The 22746-nt window shown below is 37.4% G+C and overlaps 1 protein-coding gene across 1 annotated transcript in view; it reads right to left on the reverse strand.

Moving 5' to 3' along the window:
* dscama (Down syndrome cell adhesion molecule a) overlaps positions 1-22746 on the reverse strand; it is a 99179-nt gene that overhangs the window by 18603 nt on the left and 57830 nt on the right. The window contains 9 exon segments of the mRNA XM_052117447.1: positions 43-113; positions 2145-2312; positions 2919-3047; positions 3227-3323; positions 3917-4131; positions 16619-16798; positions 19421-19540; positions 19634-19912; positions 21050-21325. Of these exon segments, the coding sequence (XP_051973407.1) occupies positions 43-113; positions 2145-2312; positions 2919-3047; positions 3227-3323; positions 3917-4131; positions 16619-16798; positions 19421-19540; positions 19634-19912; positions 21050-21325 (1535 nt within the window).

Raw genomic sequence — 22746 nt, forward strand, 5'->3', positions numbered from 1 at the left:
TATGAAATAAAACAGTCATGATTTAAATATTCTGTGGCATACCTTCCATGTAACTTTGATACTTTGGGAGGAGATGGCTTCCAACGTCACATCTTGAGGCGGCCCTTCGGGATCTAAAGTGGTGAAGCATTCACTCTGAGTGTTTTTTCTGAAGTATAACATTATGACACTTATCTGATATTTGGAGTCATTTATCATAAACAGCCATGAGTGGTTTTCAGTCAATCTCTTGTAATGCTACTGATGACCACCAATTGGCAGTATTGCAACATAATTCCTTGTGTGTGGACCCATGGAACATTTCAACAGAAGTGAAACATTTACAATATCTTTACAATTGCCATTTGTGTTATATTAAAAGGTGAATACACATTATATAGTAGAAAGATAAAAAGCTAGGCTTCAAAAGAGATGACTGGGCCTTCGATAAAAAAAAAATTATAATAATTATTTTCAAATTGTCCTATATACAGTGAGGAAAATAAGTATTTGAACACCCTGCTATTTTGCAAGTTCTCCCACTTGGAAATCATGGAGGGGTCTGAAATTGTCATCGTAGGTGCATGTCCACTGTGAGAGACATAATCTAAAAAAAAAATCCAGAAATCACAATGTATGATTTTTTATTCTATTTTTAATTTTTTTAATCTATTTATTTGTATGATACAGCTGCAAATAAGTATTTGAACACCTGTCTATCAGCTAGAATTCTGACCCTCAAAGACCTGTTAGTCTGCCTTTAAAATGTCCACCTCCACTCCATTTATTATCCTAAATTAGATGCACCTGTTTGAGGTCATAAAGACACCTGTCCACCCCATACAATCAGTAAGAATCCAACTACTAACATGGCCAAGACCAAAGAGCTGTCCAAAGACACTAGAGACAAAATTGTACACCTCCACAAGGCTGGAAAGGGCTATGGGGAAATTGCCAAGCAGCTTGGTGAAAAAAGGTCCACTGTTGGAGCAATCATTAGAAAATGGAAGAAGCTAAACATGACTGTCAATCTCCCTCGGACTGGGGCTCCATGCAAGATCTCACCTGGTGGGGTCTCAATGATCCTAAGAAAGGTGAGAAATCAGCCCAGAACCTACACGGGAGGAGCTGGTCAATGACCTGAAAAGAGCTGGGACCACCGTTTCCAAGATTACTGTTGGTAATACACTAAGACGTCATGGTTTGAAATCATGCATGGCACGGAAGGTTCCCCTGCTTAAACCAGCACATGTCAAGGCCCGTCTTAAGTTTGCCAATGACCATTTGGATGATCCAGAGGAGTCATGGGAGAAAGTCATGTAGTCAGATGAGACCAAAATATAACTTTTTGGTCATAATTCCACTAACCGTGTTTGGAGGAAGAAGAATGATGAGTACCATCCCAAGAACACCATCCCTACTGTGAAGCATGGGGGTGGTAGCATCATGCTTTGGGGGTGTTTTTCTGCACATGGGACAGGACGACTGCACTGTATTAAGGAGAGGATGACCGGGGCCATGTATTGCGAGATTTTGGGGAACAACCTCCTTCCCTCAGTTAGAGCATTGAAGATTGGTCGAGGCTGGGTCTTCCAACATGACAATGACCCGAAGCACACAGCCAGGATAACCAAGGAGTGGCTCTGTAAGAAGCATATCAAGGTTCTGGCGTGGCCTAGCCAGTCTCCAGACCTAAACCCAATAGAGAATCTTTGGAGGGAGCTCAAACTCCGTGTTTCTCAGCGACAGCCCAGAAACCTGACTGATCTAGAGAAGATCTGTGTGGAGGAGTGGGCCAAAATCCCTCCTGCAGTGTGTGCAAACCTGGTGAAAAACTACAGGAAAGGTTTGACCTCTGTAATTGCAAACAAAGGCTACTGTACCAAATATTAACATTGATTTTCTCAGGTGTTCAAATACTTATTTGCAGCTGTATCATACAAATAAATAGTTAAAAAATCATACATTGTGATTTCTGGATTTTTTTTTTAGATTATGTCTCTCACAGTGGACATGCACCTACGATGACAATTTCAGACCCCTCCATGATTTCTAAGTGGGAGAACTTGCAAAATAGCAGGGTGTTCAAATACTTATTTTCCTCACTGTATATGAAGCATTAGAAATGTGTTTATGATGCCGCAGATATGACGAGTTGATCGTACCTGCTTCATCTGTAGTTACGGTGAGCTCGTTGCTGGGTTCGCTGTCCCCAATGTGGTTCTTAGCAAAAATACGGATGTTGTAGGTGGAGGATGGGTGGAGTTCTATGATGGTAGCCTGGTTGAGGGTGGGCGAAACATCTCTGGTCCTGCGAGCTCTTTCCCAAGTTTCTGTTCATGGGGAGGGAGAAGCAACTGGTTAAGAACATTGCTAAATTATGAAAAAAAACTGCCTAAGCTTGTTTGCTGGTTATGCAGGGAGACCAAAATAAACCAGTTAAAACCTGCAAACCAACTTTAGCTGGTTTATGATGTGTTTTATTTTTTCAGCAGGGCCAGCAACACTGATAACACTCAACTTCGTTTAATCATTTGTAATTTCAATTGTATTCATATGCCATATAAAGTACCACCAGATCTATTTAGGGTTACCTTTAATAATGTGAAAGGGAGAAATATACTTATAAATAGTCATGAATATTTAAATATAAAGCTCATCCAGAACTGAACATTTTGTCATAATTTACTCAACCTCATGTTGTTCCAAAACCACATGACATTCTATCCTGCGTGGGAACACAATAGGAGATGTTGGGCAGAATGTGTAAGTCAACATTCACTTTTATAGCATTTTTTTTCTTTACAATGAAAGTGAATGGTGACTGAGGCTATCAGTCCCTAACATTCTGCCTAACATCTCCCTATGTGTTCCACAGAAGAGCACATACAATGAATGACAGAATTTTGACCAAAATACCAAATGTAAAGTCTGGGCACCTGTTTTATTTTTACACTCAATATCGTAGCCAGTGATGGGGCTGTTCCCGTCAAAACCCATAGTCCAGCGGAGGGCGATGGTTCTCTCCTTTACCTCGCGAATCTCCACTTTCGGAGGCTCTGGAGGCTCTGATAATTCAAGAATAAAGCTCTTAGACTCTCAGACTCAAATGGCAAGGTCATGAGTCCCTCACCACATTTCAATAATGACATTTAAATCAAGAGATTTTCCTAAAGATCCTTGTTACAAATGGCTAATAAATCTCTAGAGTCTTGAGCCAATCCCAAAATATTTTCTAGGTGCTTACCTTGAACTGTTAGCTGAAGGATGCCTCTGTCTTCACCATAAGAGTTGATGGCATGACAGGAGAAGAATCCGGAATCCTCTCTCAATGTTGGATAGATCTAAAATGCAAAAGATTGTGTGTGAACGTACAGTAAAACCGGAACAAAACATCACATTGTAAAAAATAAATGTATTTTTTAAAGAGAAATTACACTATAATTTAACATTGATTCCATATTTTTCAATAAAATTGATGAATTCCCATAAAATATATTTATTCACACAAAATGTACATTTTTCATTTTGCAGTCTAAATGTGTTAATGCACTTCACAATTTAAAACTGTTATTTCAGTTAATGGTGAACGTTTGGCACCCTGTGCTACCATGCATTTACTGTTTTTTATACAGATTTCTTTTTTACAGTGCAGACCATGCTATTCAAAGTTGTGTTTGTCCTGAATGGGCCCTGATCCATATCCCGACTCCATTTTACTTCCTAACCGACATGTGAACAGTAATTCTGCTGTGACTTAAAGGGATTGTTCACCCAAAAATAAACAATTCTGCCATCATTTACTCACCCTCACCTTCATAACATGCTGCCTAATTTCCTTGACGGTGAGTTAATTATGACAACATTTTCATTTTTGGTTAAACTTTCCCTTTAACACAGCAGAAAGCATGCATGTATGGTAAATAAAGAGGCAGACCTGCAGGGTGGAGACGACCTCATCGCCGACCTTCTTGACAGTAACCGTGTGCCGCCACATGTCTGGATTGATCATATGCGACTGCTTCTCCTTCTCCACTTCCTTCTCCCATCGAACCATGATGGGCTTCTCACCATGAGCCTTACAACTCATCTCTATCTTCTCTCCTTTAGTGGCCAGTGAGTTGTTGGGATATGATGTGATCATGGCTGGGACTGAGAGAAAGAGACAAAGAGATGAATTCAATATCGAACTTAACTTGATAGTTCACCCAAAAATAATAAATCAAATTCATTATTATTTACTTACCCTCATATTGTTCTAAACCTGTTTGACTTTATTTCTTCCATGGAAAACAAAAGGAGATGTTGGTAGTATTTTGGTCTCAGTCACCATTCACTGTCATTGCATCTTTTTGCCATACAATAAAAAAGTGAATGGTGACTGAGGCGGTCAGTCAGCCTAATATATCTTTTTGTATTCCACGTAAGTCATATGTGGTTGGAACAACATTAGGGTGAGTACATGACAGAATTTTCCTTTTTGGATGTACTTTCTGTTCAGTCACAAAAAAAATAAGACTTAAGACTTGATTTGTTCACCAAATTAGAGACTTGTTTTTGTTTGTAGATTCAAGTAAAATCTCACATATATTCTATTAGATAAACTTGACTTGACCAACCAGGATATCCCAGGAAATAATAAATTTTTCAAAATATATAAAATTAATTGTCCCGCAGCAAGGTTAACTAATCTGCTGCATGGATAACACAATCCCTAAAATGGATTTGAGACATGAATTTGACTGGGAAGAGAAATCGGGCGGGGGGGGGTTGGGGGGATGTTGTTCGCTGTCTTAGTCGCAGGGCTGTTTTGTGGTCCGTTCTGCATAACGCAGTGGCTCATTTTAGCTTATCGCGGCCCATTTACGGCACGTTAAGTGGCCGACACACCAGCCCGCTGGTTCTCCCGATGGCCAGTGTGCCCCTGATTGGCCCCAAAGTGCGTCAGCCCACCAGGAAAATGCCCGGTATGCTAGATTACCAGTCCAGCCCTGCTCATGACAAAAAACTAAGACTTAAACTTTTCAAATGTTGAGACTTGATTTAAGACTAGGGATGGGCATGAGCAATTGATTAATCGATGATTAGTTACTTCAGAAGACTTGGAATGCATTTTATTTCTGAATCTAGCTGTTGTTGTTTATGCATAGTAATCATTTTCTCAATAAGAAAAACAGGTTCAAAGTTTTTTTTTTATGTGTTAAGAGTACTCGACTACAAAATTACTTGAAATGCCCATCCCTACTTAAAGGTGCAGTAACTTTTTTATTTGTGTCATCTTGGACAGTGACACCTAGTGGCTTGGATGCAGCATCATTTAAAATCAATAGTTTTCATTTTCAGATTGCATTGTAGAAATGTTGTATTCACATACAGCCATGATTACTTTAATAAATGAGTGAAAGTGTCAAATAACAGGACGGATACTGAGATTAAGCGAGTAGTATTCGGCTGGTCATGTGATTCTAACATGTCAGCCCCCTCTCTATGTAGTATAAAACAGCTTTTATAAGGTTACTGATATGACTGGAGTCTTCATTTTAATGTGAGTGGTCATGATTTCCTACATATATTGCAAAATTACAATTAATGTCTTACAATGAGTGCACCTTTAATGCTTATGACAAGAGACTTGTGAACATGTAGGTTATGAAAACAAATGCAACATCACTGTGAATCAAACAAAATGACTCTCTCTTATGACATAAACCACGTTATACTCATTTGTACAAATGAAATGTAACATTTTATAGAGCGAGGATCAGAACACTTTACTAACCCAGACAAGGTAAATGTTTTAAAGCGCCGTGACCAAAACAAAATTAAATCTGATGCTTTATGCAGAGGCTCAGTTAGTATCCATCACACACACAAAGCCCAGCGCCGCGCACACTCATGTCCCGATTCCTGAGAGGTATTTATTGGGGGAGTAGAGCACCAGGCGTGTACGTGGGCGCGCCGGTACAGCGTGTGATGTGATTGAATGTGTCAGGTTGAAAGTCCCGACCGTTTACATGTCATCTCTTATTCACTCCAGCAATTCTTAGCAGCAGAAAAAAAAGAAAATAAAACGACTGACTTTGGATGATAATTTTCTTTTTTTATCATTTCTTTTCTGTCCCTGAACTAGGAAAATCTTATATTTCTATATATACTGTACTGTACATACACATAAATATAGTGCAATACATACTATACTAAATACTATGTACTGTATATAGTGTCATTGTATATTGTGTAAATTGTACACCATTGTACATCTATCCATTCATCCATCTAAATGATCTGTACATTGCTTTTTGCCCCTAAAGGGCTTACAAGGTTACTTTCAGTAACGTGTGAGAAGTCTATGAAAAATTCTACAGTTGATCAGAGGGTATAAATGAAGCTGTGCAGTCCCCCGGTGAAAGACGCAGGCAGGTTAAACTGGTATCCTATTTCTTATCGCGGCCGAGCGCTCTGTAGTTATGTGATTATCCAGAATAAAACACTAAAGAGGAAAGTAGTCTGTGTCTTGGAGGGGCAGCTGTCTCTTCCCTCAGGCTGCGAGCTGTCTTCATCAAGGCTGCATAATTGCTATGTTGATGTATTTCTTTAATATCCAGCAGAATTATAAGCAGCAATTGGACTGAGAGCGAAGGTGCTAATTCCCCTCCTGAGAACCACAGAGCGTTGCTGGGCAGGAACATCCTCTTCGGCTGTAGGAGTGATTTACATCTTTTCTCAATCCTCTCTGATTGATTCTGGCTCGTTTTACTCATTCAGTTAGGGAATGTAATCGGACAAAAATTATATTTGGTTGCTTTGTGCTCATGAGTGTGTGTATTATTTTAATCTTGCATGTGAGGAACTTGAGATACTATAAACTGTAATTAGTTGAAGTTACATTCAAAAAAATGCAAATTGATTGCAGTACAGTACAAAAAAGTAAACACACTTATTTTGAATAAGTGGACTAAGAATATTTGACTAGTAGTTGAACCTAGAAGTGACAGTAACTTAGTATGAAAAATAGTAAGATTCTGGATAACAGCATCAAACCAATGTATGTCCTAACGGTACCAGACAAAAATCTGATGAGCACTAAATGAAGCTGAGGAACAAGAAGCCCAGAGTTAAAAAAAAAACATATATACACCCAATAACACACTGTCTCTCTGGGTAGCTGTTTTTTTTTTTTAATTCCCTGGCCTATCAGGGGCAAAGTAAGTGAGATTCATCTGTCAAAAGAGACAAACCGAGATAGCAACATACTATCTTAATTAGTAGTGGATTTCACATTTCTTATCAGATAGGTGGTAACACTTTAGAATAAGATTCTATTTGATAACATTAGTATAGTTCCTCACTCCAAAAGCATATGGGGTGGCATGAGGGCAGAGGTGGGGGACTCGAGTTACATGACTTGATTCGAGTCTGACTTGACTTGAGTCGAGTATTTAAGGACTTGTGACTTGCTTGACTAAATGAAGAAAATGACTTGACTTTGACTGGAGAACCAGCGACTCGAGACTTGACTTGAACTGCATGACTCGACAATGATTTGAATGATTCGAAACCTTCTCAACAGTCAACAATATACCATAACCATTTGTTGGCAATATATAAACATAACAGGCAGATTTGCAGTCACAACACTTTATTTAAAACATGACAAGTATAAAATATCTATCTATCTATCTATCTATCTATCTATCTATCTATCTATCTATCTATCTATCTATCTATCTATCTATCTGTCTGTCTGTCTGTCTGTCTGTCTGTCTGTCTGTCTGTCTGTCTGTCTGTCTGTCGGTCGGTCGGTCGGTCGGGTCGGTCTCTCTCCATCCATCCATCCATCCATCTATCCATCTATCCATCTATCCATCTATCTATCTATCTATCTATCTATCTATCTATCTATCTATCTATAAACAGAGCTAATTTAGTAGCACTGTGTCCTTGACAGGTCTAGCTGACTGAGATACAGTAGGAGTCTGTGGTCTCTGGTTTATATCCAGTCCGCAGGGAATCCTGGCTGCTTTCCTCAACCCCCCTCCTATGAGAACCCCCGCCACATCTCCCTTTCACCTGGACAGGTTGCCATGACAACCAGCTCCAGCCTGCCTGCTCTCCCCCAGCTGTAAGAGGGTGCTGTCAATAGAGGACAAGAATAGAACAAATATCCAGAATTGATTTTCAGAGGAGAGCAGTTACCAGTCTGTATGTTTGTATCACAGTTCTAAACAGAATATCTGTCTCTGGAAAGATGATGCTGGTAATCTTCCCCTTTTTACTATCAGAAAAATAATACAAATTAAATGGGAAAAAGCACAGAAAATATTTTGTTTTTGATGTCTTGATGCATATAAGGCTGGAGGGGTTGTCAAACTAATCAGTCTAATTAGGCCACGAGTGGTCAGAATTGACAACTGGCTGCGCAGCTCTGCGACATTTGACCCCAAGCCATCAATCAACGCATAAATCTGAAAATCGGAGACACTTTTGCCGCATGTTTGAAATGGACACACATACATGATCCAGTTTCCCTTACACTGCATGACAGAAATGCAAAAAATATAAAATAAATAAATAACTTTTTTTACTTTGTGAATATTTCTCAAGGTATTATTTTAAGTCAATTTCTGTATCAAGTCCTGCCTACAAAAAAGCTATTAAACATTTCCACCATTATTGCCAGAAAAAAAGTTAATTTAACACACTTAAACTTTTATGTCAACATGGTGTAAGTAGTCACAGTGAAAGCTGACATTAAACAGCTGGTATGAGCTTTTTAGCCAATTTTAAACCATACGCTATTTAAAAATATTGTTTTACCTGCTTAAATTTTTAGCATTACAAATTGAGTCGGAATAGGTTAAGATAGTGTGTCCCCCTAGTGTGATGTCTTTCTCATCTTAGTCTCATAGTGACTCCTAGCTCCCTGCAGGCTTTGTGAGGGCACCTTTCATCCCCTATCACATCAGCACTCTGGGCTATGTGTGGGGGATGCAGGCCAAGACCCCTTCGCCTCATGGGGCCAGCGGGCAGATGAGACGCATGTGTACAGCAGCCTCTGCTTCACGATGCATCATGGTAAAACAGAGATCCGACTGGTTAAGTGGCCGTGTTCACTGCTGCCTGATATCCTCCTTTACTGCACCATTGGGCTTTGCGTGGAGAATGAGCCGCATCATGATGCCGAACATGGAAAAGTGTGCAGCCAATCAGAGTGAAGGAAAGGGGAGCATCGTGTTAAAATGGCCAGTTATGTGATGCACCATTATATCACATTTAATGGAGTTTATTGTGATTGTAGTTTATTATGTATGGTCTGCATTTAATAGCTAAAAAACAACTTTTTGATAAACAATTATCATTAATCTTCAATGTGTCTGCTTCGGTTTGGTTTAAAACTCAACTTTGTGTATCGAAGTTTGGAATACCATACTGCAATACTACTCTGACTATTTCTGCTGAATATAGTATGCATAATGCGAATAGTATGCATGAATTGCAAAAATATGCATTATTCAACAGAGAAAACTACATAGAATAGACTGTTACAGAGCCCACCCTGGCGCTGTCTAGGTTCTTATTATTTTACCCATTCATTTTTCCATAGAGTAAAATTGTTCCACCATATGAAACATTTTATCCACTTTTCGTGCGAGTGCTAATTCTAAGTGCAATTTTTATGCCAGAACAAAGCGCAAGTGGGTGTGGGAGGGAGTCTTTGCGCTACTTTGGGTGTATTGTATGTTAATGTCGCAATTTTCTACTTTCCTGAGAAATATGTCATTGCACTAAGATGTTTCAATACCACCTCGTAACTCAGTGCAAAGTCCAAATTCAGTTCCTGCATTTGCAGTTTGGAGATTCCACCAGCAGAGCATAAGCAGTGCATAATACATTTATGTCCAAATTCTGAAAGTACAGAACATCAAATAATGTCCCTGACCATCGCTGATGAAGCCAGAATAAGTATTACATTTTCTAGAGGTCATGGTTTATTTTTTTCAGTTATTATTATTATTATTTATTGTTATGTTTATACATCTTATTATTGTTTTTTTTATTACATTTGTATTTATGATTTAATTTGTAGCCTACTAGTAATTTTCTAGCTGTTGGCGTAGAGTGATTTTTAAGTTACTGTAAAATGGGCTGGTGGAAGGTGTAAAATGTTTGGATTTGGTATGATTTTTTTGACCACTTCTTTATTTTGATTTTATTTTCATTTCGTTTGAAGTGTAATTGAAATTTAGATATACTTTTGATTTTATTTTTTCATGTTTCAATAAAGGAATTTAAAATCAATATCGATCAGTAGAAGTGCGTGCCGATACAATCACTGTTATTTCTAGCCATGATTTGTGTGTCAGTAGATTAAATTGGTTAAAAATACTTATATTCTCTATAATATAAAGGAGCATACATCCAAATTGTGATGAGAATCACATTTTCCATACGTATAAAAGGAGTGTCATTGTCACATTGCCTGACATTCAAGAATGCAGTTAATTAAAAAAACAACATAATTTTCTTTTTGTAAATGTGCTGTCTTTGTTTATATTGCAGGTGCTTGACATGGACTATATAATAGAACACAGATGGTGGAATAACTAGATAAAAGCCTCAGAATTAAATTGCACTCGAGCCATCCCAATTCGCCAAACCCACTTGCGCCTAGACTTAGCACATGCTTACACAAAAATACCAAAACTTCACGGCCAAGCCCAATGACCTATGACTTAAAGCATTGTGCTGCGCTTATCACTTGTGCTCTTAATATAGGGCCAATTGACTCATAATGCCAAGATTTAAGATATTTTTTGATAACATTTAGATAACTGAATGCTATATTAACCCTTAAATGCATAGGTGTTTTTTGCCAAACATTATTACATGCTCGGTCTTCAGAGACCCGGCATGTATACCTATAAATCACAAATAGATCTACAAAATGCACAGATAGTGTCAAATTTTAAAAACATTTTCAAGACAATTAGAAAATAATAGAATAGAATATTTATTTATGTTTTTTTTTATTTATCAAAGAGACGATGCAACAAATCTAGAACAGGATTCATTGCAACCAAACTGAAATTTCATGAGATGCAACTGACTGTCAAACACACATTGAGCTACAACTAACACATAAGCTATACATATGTATTTTCTCAGGCACTTCTTGAGTCTAAATAGAAGCACAGCTTACATAATTTGAGAAGTATAACCAAATGACAATAGCCAAATCATACTGTTCATGTGTTATACTCGCTATAGTTTACTTCAACATTGCTACGTCAAATAGCATTCAAATGTAAATCAAGTCTATCACTGACACATCAGTAATAAAAATATGTCACACAGAAAATTGTGATTTACTAGTCATTTGTATGATTATAGTACAAATGTGATAGTTACCTTATATTGATATGATATAATCATAAAAATATGATTTAAGTGCTAAAAAAAACATGACACTATTACATATCTAGGGTCTTTTATGACACTATACACTTTTTTTTTTTTTGGAGGAATACTAATGAGGTGTTGGAATAACTCCAAAAAATGGATGAGGTAGAGGGGTGGAATGAGGTCCCGCGTCACTAAAGACCCGAGGTATGCAATAAAGTTAAACATGCAACATGATGAGGCCATGTGAAAAAACAAAGTAGCACACTAATATTTGAAATGTTTATCATTGCCTAATGCGTTCTATTTACTATTTTTACATACATACACTGTAAAAGAAATCTTGTTAAATTTACGGTAAAAACACTTACAGGAGAAATTACCAATGAGACTCAGTGTCACTCACACAAACACTAAACACCATAATTTAAAATGGTGTTTTAATGGTGTAACACATGTGAAATTAAAATAATGCAATAACATTAACTAAACTACATCAAATATAACACAGAACACCCCAAAGTGCATAACTGATAAAAAAAATAAGAAACATATCTATTCCCATAAATATAAACATCTGGGCTCACTGTGCTGATCACAGACGATCACAACGAACAGCTCGTTTGAGATAAAATGGACAGATCGCAATGGACTCAGAGACAAACCTCTCAGGGAGATTCATATTACCACAGCGAGCCACAACAACAGCCCTGTGCCTCCGGGAGCAGAGCTCTTCTCGCAAACACGATTATACGACAGTATTTCACCTGTCACACTGATCGATTTCCAGTGGCGTGTCCAGACTTTTTAAACTGGGGTGGCCCATGTAGGGTACAAACTTATTTAAGGGTGGCATAAGTTGTAACTCAACATCACTGAATGTTGCTTAGCAAAATAACTGATTAATTGTTTATACAACAAAACACAGAAGACTGTTTTTTTTTTTTTATATTTGTATTTTTAATTTGTTTATATGTATATTTTGTGTCTTTAAACTGCATAAATGTTATGGACACTGCTAATATGAACATGGTAGTTCTGTACAATTTTGTGGAATTTTGGAGATGGGGAGATGACGCTTCCATGGCGTGACATATATATATATATATATATATATATATATATATATATATATATATATAAAGAATATATTGAAGATATGTCTTAATCTTATAAAAGAATGTGCATGGATTTCAGTTTTGTGTAGGATACTCGATTCAGCCATATATTTGGACAGCCAAAGGTAATTTGATTATTTAATTAAACAGTGTTAAATAAAGACTAAATGCATTACATTATCAAAGGAAATAGGCTATACGAAGGCTAAACTTTATGCTAATTAAAACATTTATATGTGTATTAATTTAATTTTAACTCCAGCACATGATTATGATATGAAGTTTCGTGGCAATGTGGCATTGTATCTTTTTTAAAAGATTTGGAAAAACTTTGTTTGAGGCAGATAGTTTTAAGTAAACTAGATATGTTACACACACCCCAAGACATCACTTGGAAAAGTACTTGGACATTTCATATCTGAATGTATGAATGAATGGTTCTTGGCTTGAATAAGATGATGAAATATGCAGAAGAAGATAACAGCATTACAGTTTTTGTCTAGTTGTGATAGAAGAAAGTACTTCAAGCAATAGTGTCGGGACATAGAGGTGTATTCCAGCAGAGCTCCCGCATGTTGTTTTTATGCAGTGCGGGATTCAATTTCCAAGTTGAAGGCGGGGGCGGATGGTGATTCTACAAGATGATGGTGATGGGACAGGAGCGAGTGGTCAGAAAATATCCTGAGGGCACTGTGGCATCAAAGGATGTGTAACTCGGACAATAAAATGGTCAATTTAGTGTTAAGAAACCAACCACAGGCAAGTCAGTTGGCCATCATGCCATGCATCATCTGATAATAGCAATACCAGAAAAAAATTATGTTTTTGGGTACACTTGTTGTCTATTTGTATGGCTTCCGCCATATGTGCAAAACAAATTTCCACTTTACAACTCGTTTATCGACACTGTGACTCATTAACTGTTATGTTTAGTATACTGATTGCTCTCTTCTCTTCCATTCACAATCCCGTTTTTCAGAGGAACGGCACATCAAAATAAAAGTCCCAATAGGCTAAATAAAAATAAAAAAAAAAGGGAAATAATAATTGTAAAAACATAAAAACACACATCTTGTGGTTTTTCATGTTATACTTATATAATCAACTATAAACTAAGCTATAAATAACTGAGGGTTATTTATAAGAGGTTCTATATTGTTTTATTGAAGGCCCGCCTCCTACATGTGAAATGACCAATCCAAGTTTAGAATTTTGGGTGGCCAGGCAACCCCATGCCCCCCATCTGGACACACCCCTGTTGATCTCCCCTGAGAACACAGTTTTGTGTGTGTGCTGTTACACGACATGACAAGGAGAGCAATGGAGAGAATAGAGAGAGAGAGAGAGAGAGAGAGAGAGAGAGAGGATGCATAAGAGGTTGTATTGGGCAGAGAGAGAGAGTAACTCAGCGGGTTAGCTCCTGCTGTGTGCTGATAAGAGCAGGGTGTGAAAATAAGCCTCTCTAACATCACACTCTGATCAAATGAGAACGCAGCTGCCTTTGCATAGGAGCGGCAGACAGGGATTAGTTGGAGAACACAGTTCATTTGGATACTGTGTCATGAGAGGTAAAACAACTGTTAAATCAAATACATTTCAGGATTTGGTAAACACAAGTGTACATAAATTTGACCTATATTTTTCATGAAAATGTATACCCTTTAAGTGAACATGAAATTAAAACTTGACCCTAAAAACTCAAAAGGATAGTTCATTAAAATTCTGTCATCATTCACTCACCCTATGTTGTTCCAAACCTTTATACATTTCTTTCTTAAATGGATTGACCCCTATTTTTTTTTTCCCCCATTCAATGAAACTGAATGGTGATGTAAGCTGTCAGTCCCTAACATGCTGCTTCTATGTTCTCCTTTTGTGTTTGGAACAACTTTAGGGTGAGTAAATTATGACTATGATGAATTTTAAGTATGGGTAAACTATTCCTTTAAAGGAATGTTGTGGGTTCAAGACAAGTTTAGCTCAATCGATAGCATTTGTGGGATAGGCTAATGTTGATTATCGTCCCTCCTTTTCTTTCAAAAAAGCAAAAATCGAGGTTACAGTGAGGCACTTACAATGGAAGTGAATGGGGCCAATTTTTGATTTAAAGGCAGGAATGCGACACTTATAATTTTATTAAAGCGCTTGCAGTATTTATTTTGTTTAAACTTGTGTATTATTTGAGCTGTAAAATTGTTTAAATTTTCATTATTACAGACATTTTAGGGTTTTAGGGTTTGTTGACATTACATCGTCAAGGTAACGAAGTTGTAAAATTGGCTATAACTTTACACAGAAACGGTTAGTAAGTGATTTTATCACTCTAAAATAATTTTGAATGTCCTTTATGTATTGTGGCTATATTTTTGAAACAGTGAATATTTTAATGTTCAGAAATTGGCCCCCCATTCACTTACATTGTAAGTGCTTCACTGGAAACCACATTTAATTTTTATTTTAAATTTTTTTAAAGAAAAGGAAGGACGAGTAAAAATACAGTGTTGTGGTAACTTTTATTGAACCCGGAATATTCATTTAAGGTAAAGTGTGTATATATGTGTGTATGTATCCGTGGCGCTAGTGGCACCGAATGGAATTGCAAAAAAATTATAATTTAGATAAAATTATTTTTGAAAATAATAAATCAAGCATGGTATTCCAAAGGGGAATTTATTTTACTTTATCTACTGTAAAACAAACAACCTTTCTTTTCATCTGAAGTTACCAAGCACTTTCAGTTTTCAACTCCTCCCTTCTAACCACCTGACACGAACATTCAAACTGCATTGAACTGCATTCAAATCACATAAATGATGCTTTCATAGGGCACTTTCAAGGGAGTCAAGCTTTAGGGTAAAGTTAGTAGTCACTCTTTAGGGTCATTCAAAGCAGAATTTCCAATAAAATCTCTTAAAAACTGCGTTCTGGATTATTGTTATTTTTAAACCTCACACCAATCCACGCGCCAACATGGCATCCGAAGCTCTCACAGTGGAGGGTAAAGACTTTGAAGGGAATATAAGGGTGATCACTTCTGAATGGAATGCACCCATAGAGACATCTTCAAAATCCTATCAATTCCAGATGGATCAAATAAAGCCAATTTATTCTCTAAATACCCTGTTGCACTTGAAAATTCTTTCCTACTCTAATATGGAATCTACTTTGGATTGTCATTTTAATACCTCTCACACAACCATCATGAATAGCTGAATACATGAATATAATCGGTAGTATAATCTCCGTCCTTGTGCATGTGTGTGTGTGTGTGTGTGTGTGTGTGTGTGGTTTGAAAGTGTGAGGCAGAGAGTGGGTGGAAACAGAGAAGGAATTAGATTTACACACACATTTAGCACATTGAAAGCACACGCTTTTCCACATGTCAGCTCCTGCAGGAGTTCACAGTGTAATGAGGGAGAAAAGGGTTTTTGGCTACTCATGGATAAAAACCCACATGTGTCTGAGGAAGACAACACTGCATCAGCAGAGACTTCACTGTAGTAATCCTTGGACAATGAACTCTTATTTATGACATCATGAATTAAACAAAAGTTGAAAAGGTGACCCAAATACAGCTTTGCTGCTTCTTACTCTTAACTAACCAGGAAGTAAAAACAAAATGTTTTTCATTTCGGTTCGTTCTTAGCAGAAACTGTATTTTTTATTTTTTTGGTTCCATGTTCCGCAGCCTCCTTTCCAACTGGTAACTGGTTAGAATGAAATGAAATTATTTTTCTCAAGAAAAAAAAGGTCCTGGTCTGGAAATATACGTTCAAATTTGAGGGACTTGCCTCAACCAAAATAAGTGATAATAAGCAATAAAAAAAATGTCAGCATAGAAATCATAACAAACCAAGTTTTCATATAAAAAGCAAACCGGCTATTAACTGTTTACCAACATTTTAAAAATAATGTTTTAACCTCAAAACAATTGTTCCTGTTTTCAGTTACGTTCTGAAAAAAACATAGTTTGTTTTTATTTTTCATTCCTTGGAATGTTTTCAGTCCCTGCAACTAACCACTAAATATTCAGTACAGATGAGAGGTCAGAATTTTATCCGAATTTTAAAATGAATCGTCAAAACAACCAGCCAAGATCTCAGTACAATAAGCCTGCTTACTTTTCACGTTGAGGTACATGGATTTGCTGACATCGGCTCCCACGTCATTGCTGACCTTGCACAAGTAATATCCTGCGTCCTCCTCAAGAACGTGCTTAATCAGCAACGAGCCGTTCCCGAGCAGCTGGACCCTGAAACCCGAGTTTAGAGCTATAGGTTGAAACTGGGGCACCCCAGCACCTGGCAAAGAAGAAATGTCCAGTTAAACCGTTGAAACCCGTTTTTTGGTGGCATTAATATTAGTAGCTGTCAAGGAATTATCTTGGTCTTATTAAAATCCAAATCAATACAAAAATAGTATGAAACAACATTTTGAATAAAGAAAAAAGAAGCTGACATTGAGGACCATTATGCTTTTATTTTCTTCTTTGCATTGTGATGTTATTTTCAGGACAATTACGCACATTTTACCTCTCCTAATTCTCATAACTGTAACGTATTCGGACGTTTTACTTTTAATATTCTTATTGTTTTTAAGGATTCTCATTACCTCAAGACAGTAATATTTTTACGCTATTAGAGTAAAAAATCTGAATAAATAGTATCATTAAGATTGTTTGCATTATTTCTACGGACGCTCTGAACTGCAAGGTGAAAAAAAAATAGTAGTTCCATTACAAACAAATGCGCAAACATTTTTTTTAAGGACAGTTTCCATTGGTTGAGGATAATTTTTTATTGACATTTTTATGTTGGAATAGTGCAGTTATAGAGAAACACTTACAAAATACAGCAGCATGAATGAACACAAAACTAGGGAACATAGTTCCCTTCGTTGAAGAGAGAACTTTTTTTTTTTGAAAGAGTGAAAAAATTGTTTTTTGAAGATAATTTTTTTTTTTTTGATGAGTGATTTTTTTCTTCTTTAAGACAGGCTCAGGTACGAACTGAGACACAGTGTTGTTTTCAGCGTTTTTTTTTTTTTTCACCTTCAGGGCTTCCGTAATTTTCAGTTCACATTTTACTCCCAATTCTCATAACCATGATGTGCCTAGACATTTAACTTTTACTATTTCCTTTGATTTCAATGATGATTCTAATTTTCATTGAACAGTATATATATATATATATATATATATATATATATATATATATATATATATATACACACACTCACCTAAAGGATTATTAGGAACACCTGTTCAATTTCTCATTAATGCAATTATCTAATCAACCAATCACATGGCAGTTGCTTCAATGCATTTAGGGGTGTGGTCCTGGTCAAGACAATCTCCTGAACTCCAAACTGAATGTCAGAATGGGAAAGAAAGGTGATTTAAGCAATTTTGAGCGTGGCATGGTTGTTGGTGCCAGACAGGCCGGTCTGAGTATTTCACAATCTGCTCAGTTACTGGGATTTTCACGCACAACCATTTCTAGGGTTTACAAAGAATGGTGTGAAAAGGGAAAAACATCCAGTATGTGGCAGTCCTGTGGGCGAAAATGCCTTTTTGATGCTAGAGGTCAGAGGAGAATGGGCCGACTGATTCAAGCTGATAGAAGAGCAACTTTGCCTGAAATAACCACTCGTTACAACCGAGGTATGCAGCAAAGCATTTGTGAAGCCACAACATGCACAACCTTGAGGCGGATGGGCTACAACAGCAGAAGACCCCACCGGGTACCACTCATCTCCACTACAAATAGGAAAAAGAGGCTACAATTTGCAAGAGCTCACCAAAATTGGACAGTTGAAGACTGGAAAAATGTTGCCTGGTCTGATGTGTCTCGATTTCTGTTGAGACATTCAGATGGTAGTGTCAGAATTTGGCGTAAACAGAATGAGAACATGGATCCATCATGCCTTGTTACCACTGTGCAGGCTGGTGGTGGTGGTGTAATGGTGTGGGGGATGTTTTCTTGGCACACTTTAGGCCCCTTAGTGCCAATTGGGCATCGTTTAAATGCCACGGCCTACCTGAGCATTGTTTCTGACCATGACCATCCCTTTATGGCCACCATGTACCCATCCTCTGATGGCTACTTCCAGCAGGATAATGCACCATGTCACAAAGCTCGAATCATTTCAAATTGGTTTCTTGAACATGACAATGAGTTCACTGTACTAAAATGGCCCCCACAGTCACCAGATCTCAACCCAATAGAGCATCTTTGGGATGTGGTGGAACAGGAGCTTCGTGCCCTGGATGTGCATCCCACAAATCTCCATCAACTGCAAGATGCTATCCTATCAATATGGGCCAACATTTCTAAAGAATGCTTTCAGCACCTTGTTGAATCAATGCCACGTAGAATTAAGGCAGTTCTGAAGGCGAAAGGGGGTCAAACACAGTATTAGTATGGTGTGCCTAATAATCCTTTAGGTGAGTGTATATATATATCATTTTTATGGTATTATTGTAACAAAGATGAAAAAATAAAACAATTGTTTTTTGTTTTTTTTGCAGTGTGAGATTATTTTCAGGGCACTTTAGAACATTTTACCCCACATAAACGTAACATATCCTGATGTTTTACTTTTACTATTCCTTCTATTTTCAAATATGATTCAATGAGGAGTTTTTTTTAAATTAAAATCAGCGAAACTGAAAGGTAGTACAAAGGGAGTACTTCGATGGTGTATAAATACTTAAAAATGTATTTAAATGTTTTTCACATAATGGTAATGAGAATATAAAAAAATCCCTAAAATGTAAAAAAGTCCCCAAAAATAGGCTTATTTTCTATATGCAAAATATAATTTCTTATTTGTTTCTTTTGATTTTAGTGTAAAATACTGTAGGACCAGGACATTTTCTTGACACAGTTGGGAATTGCTCAGTTGGGAGTGAAGCCATGTACCTTTAGAGTATTTCCACTCAATAGTTGGGCGTGGCTCACCATCCGCAGAGCAGTTCAGGATTACTGACTTTCCGTAGATGCCATCCTGGTCTTGAGGCTGAACTTTGAACCTTGGTGGAACTACATCATTTCAAAATAAGTTACAATGTTTATTATTTCACAAGTTGTGTCTTAGAGAATTGGATTGAATTTCGTTCTAAATCTGAGTCTTACCTCTCACAATGAGCTGACTCTGGTATTTCACAATTGCAGCATCGTTTTGGGCAATGCAGGTGTAGGTACCGTTGTGCACTCGCTGGAGGTTGGAGATTCGCAATGAGCTGGTGAAGTCGATGTTGTCGATGGTCACGCCTAGGCTAGCGTTGATGGGCTTTCCATCCTTCTCCCAGGTAATAGAGATAGGGAGGTCACCTGACCGCACAACGCAAGGTACAAAGACGCGATGGGCGATGGAATACCGTGGGAACTCGAAAGGTTGGATGAAGGGAGGCACTGAAAACAACCAGAGGAACACATTTTTTTTAAGGCAAATCAAAAGGGCTCTAGCTTTTATGAACAGGGCTCCTACGGTCATGGAAAACCTGGAACTATCAGGGAATTTATAAAAGGTGCTTTCCATGTCCAGGAAAGTCATAGTAAATATACATTTTGTAGTTATGCTCTGCTGTAAAACCAAAGTGTAAATAGCACTGACCACACAGCATGGCTATTTGCACTCAAATAGTCTATTGGAAACCTAGAAATTTACGGCAAACTGTGTTGTAAGTGTCACAGCAGTTGCATGGGGTGCAACGCCAGTGCAGCCGAGCCTTTTTGACCCAAGTTCGATTCTGCACAAGGGAAGGTTAGGGTTAGGTTTAGTGGTAGGGGTTGGTGTAAGGTGTAAGGTGTCAGTGCGACTCTAAATATACACAATAATTATGCTGCAGTGATGTCACTGTACTGTATGTTAGTATTTAATTAGGGTTGCAAATAGTATCTGACACTCTTTGGACTGAGTGCAAATAGCATGTACCATTATTTGTACCAGGGTTTGTGTGCAAAAAATATTTGCCACTATTTGCACTGGGGTGTAAATAGCATCTACCTTTATTTACACCAGTGTGCAAATAGCATATGCCTGAAACATTTCAACAGCTACATTTTGGGCTTGTGTGAAGTAAACCTTGCTCACAATCCATAGCAATGTCTCTTCGGTCAGTTCAATTCAATGAATTGGCTAATGAGGTTCACAAATGATTGTGTTGTTCTCAAAATGATTTTAAAAATCTAGTAATCATAGACGACTACAAAAATCATAAAAATATCTTGTAAATTCATTGGTCAAAAATGATTGGAACCCTGTACACAGATTTGGCAAGATAAGATTCTACAAATTAGATTTCTTAAATGTATTTAGTTTTTAATGAGGCATTCATATTTCCTTGTCTGACTCTTTTTTTTAAGTGTTAAAGACAAGATGGAGTCAGGATTGCAGTCAAGGCCACTTTAGATGACACCAAGACGAAACCAGCATCAGTGGCCAAGCCCAAGCTCAGGATCAGTAGGAGTTTAGTGGGTTAAATTGATTGTTTTTAATTTGAGCGTGTCCTTTTTCGCAACATTTCCACTACTGAACACCTCCACTACCTTTCACAGTGACGTGGACGCTCTGGTTCCTGAACAGCTGTGGTTGAACGAGCACGTGGCAGCAATACTCGCCCTCATCCAGCTCTTTCTGCACATTCAGCAGCTTTAGCGTGCCATTGTTCTCGAACGCCCGTTGACGGTCATTAAAAGGAAGAAGGTTGGAGTTCTTGAACCATTTGATGGAGTAGTATGGGTAACCAATCACATGGCAGTGAATGTACATGTCCCGCCCAGCTATAGCTGTGAGGTTTTTCATTGGGCGTATGTCAGCAGCACCTTTGAAGAACAAAAAGAAAAAGAAATAAAGAACAATTCTCTTTAAAATGATATTGACGTTGTGATGAAAGACAAATTGGACAAAATGTAGCAAAAAGAAAGAAAATGGATGAAAATGGACAAGGGCCCTACTAAGATCAGAAATAAAAACAAAGTTAAAGACTAGAATTCATGCAGTTTTTTACACTCCTAAATGGACGCTCTTTTCACCCATTGCTTCACTTTTTCAAATGATAAAACTATATTCTCTGGACATGCCACATTATATCTGGCACTTTATTAGGAACACCTGTACACCTACTTATTCATGCGATGATCTAATCAGCAAATCGTGTGGCAACTGTGCAATGCATAAAATCTGGAGCTTCAGTTAATGTTCATATCAACCATCAGAATGATTTCGACCGTTGCATGATTGTTGGTGCCAGAAGGGCTGATTTGAATATTTCTGTAACTGCTGGTGTCATGGGATTTTCAAGCACAACAGTCTCCAGAATTTACTCAGAATGGTGCCAAAAACAAAAAACATCCAGTGAGCAGCAATTCTGCAGATGGAAATTACTTGTTGATGAGAAAGATTGAGAATGGCCAGATTGTTTCGAGCTGACAGAATGGCTAAAGTAACTAAGATAACCTCTCTGTACAGTTGTAGTGAGCAGAATAGCATCTCAGAATGCACAACATGTCGAACCTTGAGGTGGATGGGCTACAACAGTAGAAGACCACGCTGGGCACATAATAGGACCATAGTGTTCCTAATAAAGTGCTCAGTGATTGTACGCTTAAAAGGTGATGTTAGGTATAGTATTAGCCTTAGTCACTATTCACTATTCACTGACATTTCATCTTTGCATTGGCCATACAATGAAAGTGAATAGTGATTGAGGTAAACATAATGTTAAATATTTCCTTTTGTATTTCACATATAGTTTTGGAACAAGAAAGTGCGAATTTTCATTTTGTTCTCCATTTTCGTTTCCAAGACCGAGACATCAAGATCAAATAAAACTGGTATTGCAAACTGGAACTCTGAAAGTAGTAGAGGGGCAACCAAAACTGAAGGAAAACCCCAAAAAATAAGAACCCATAGACAAACTTAAAGGGTAATGCTTTAGATTACAGCCCACAATTTACAGTGTAAGTACACCGACTTTACAGCATACCTTTTTAGTGTAACTACACAGTATGTACTTGTAGGTATAAGGGAACAATATGCAAAGTTTGGGGAATAAAGGGGTAACAACCTGGAAAAGTACAAATAATTTAATCTTTAAGTATTTTATTACTAAGGGATAACTATTCTAATATTACATGGTATATGACCTTATAATATGCTAATAAACAATCTTACATTTGCGAGCAATTAAGCAAGAACATACATACCTTTTTGTAATAAAAGTATACCTACACATATAGGCTAC

The sequence above is a fragment of the Xyrauchen texanus genome, chromosome 44, assembly GCF_025860055.1.
Source record: "Xyrauchen texanus isolate HMW12.3.18 chromosome 44, RBS_HiC_50CHRs, whole genome shotgun sequence".
Taxonomy (NCBI): domain Eukaryota; kingdom Metazoa; phylum Chordata; class Actinopteri; order Cypriniformes; family Catostomidae; genus Xyrauchen; species Xyrauchen texanus.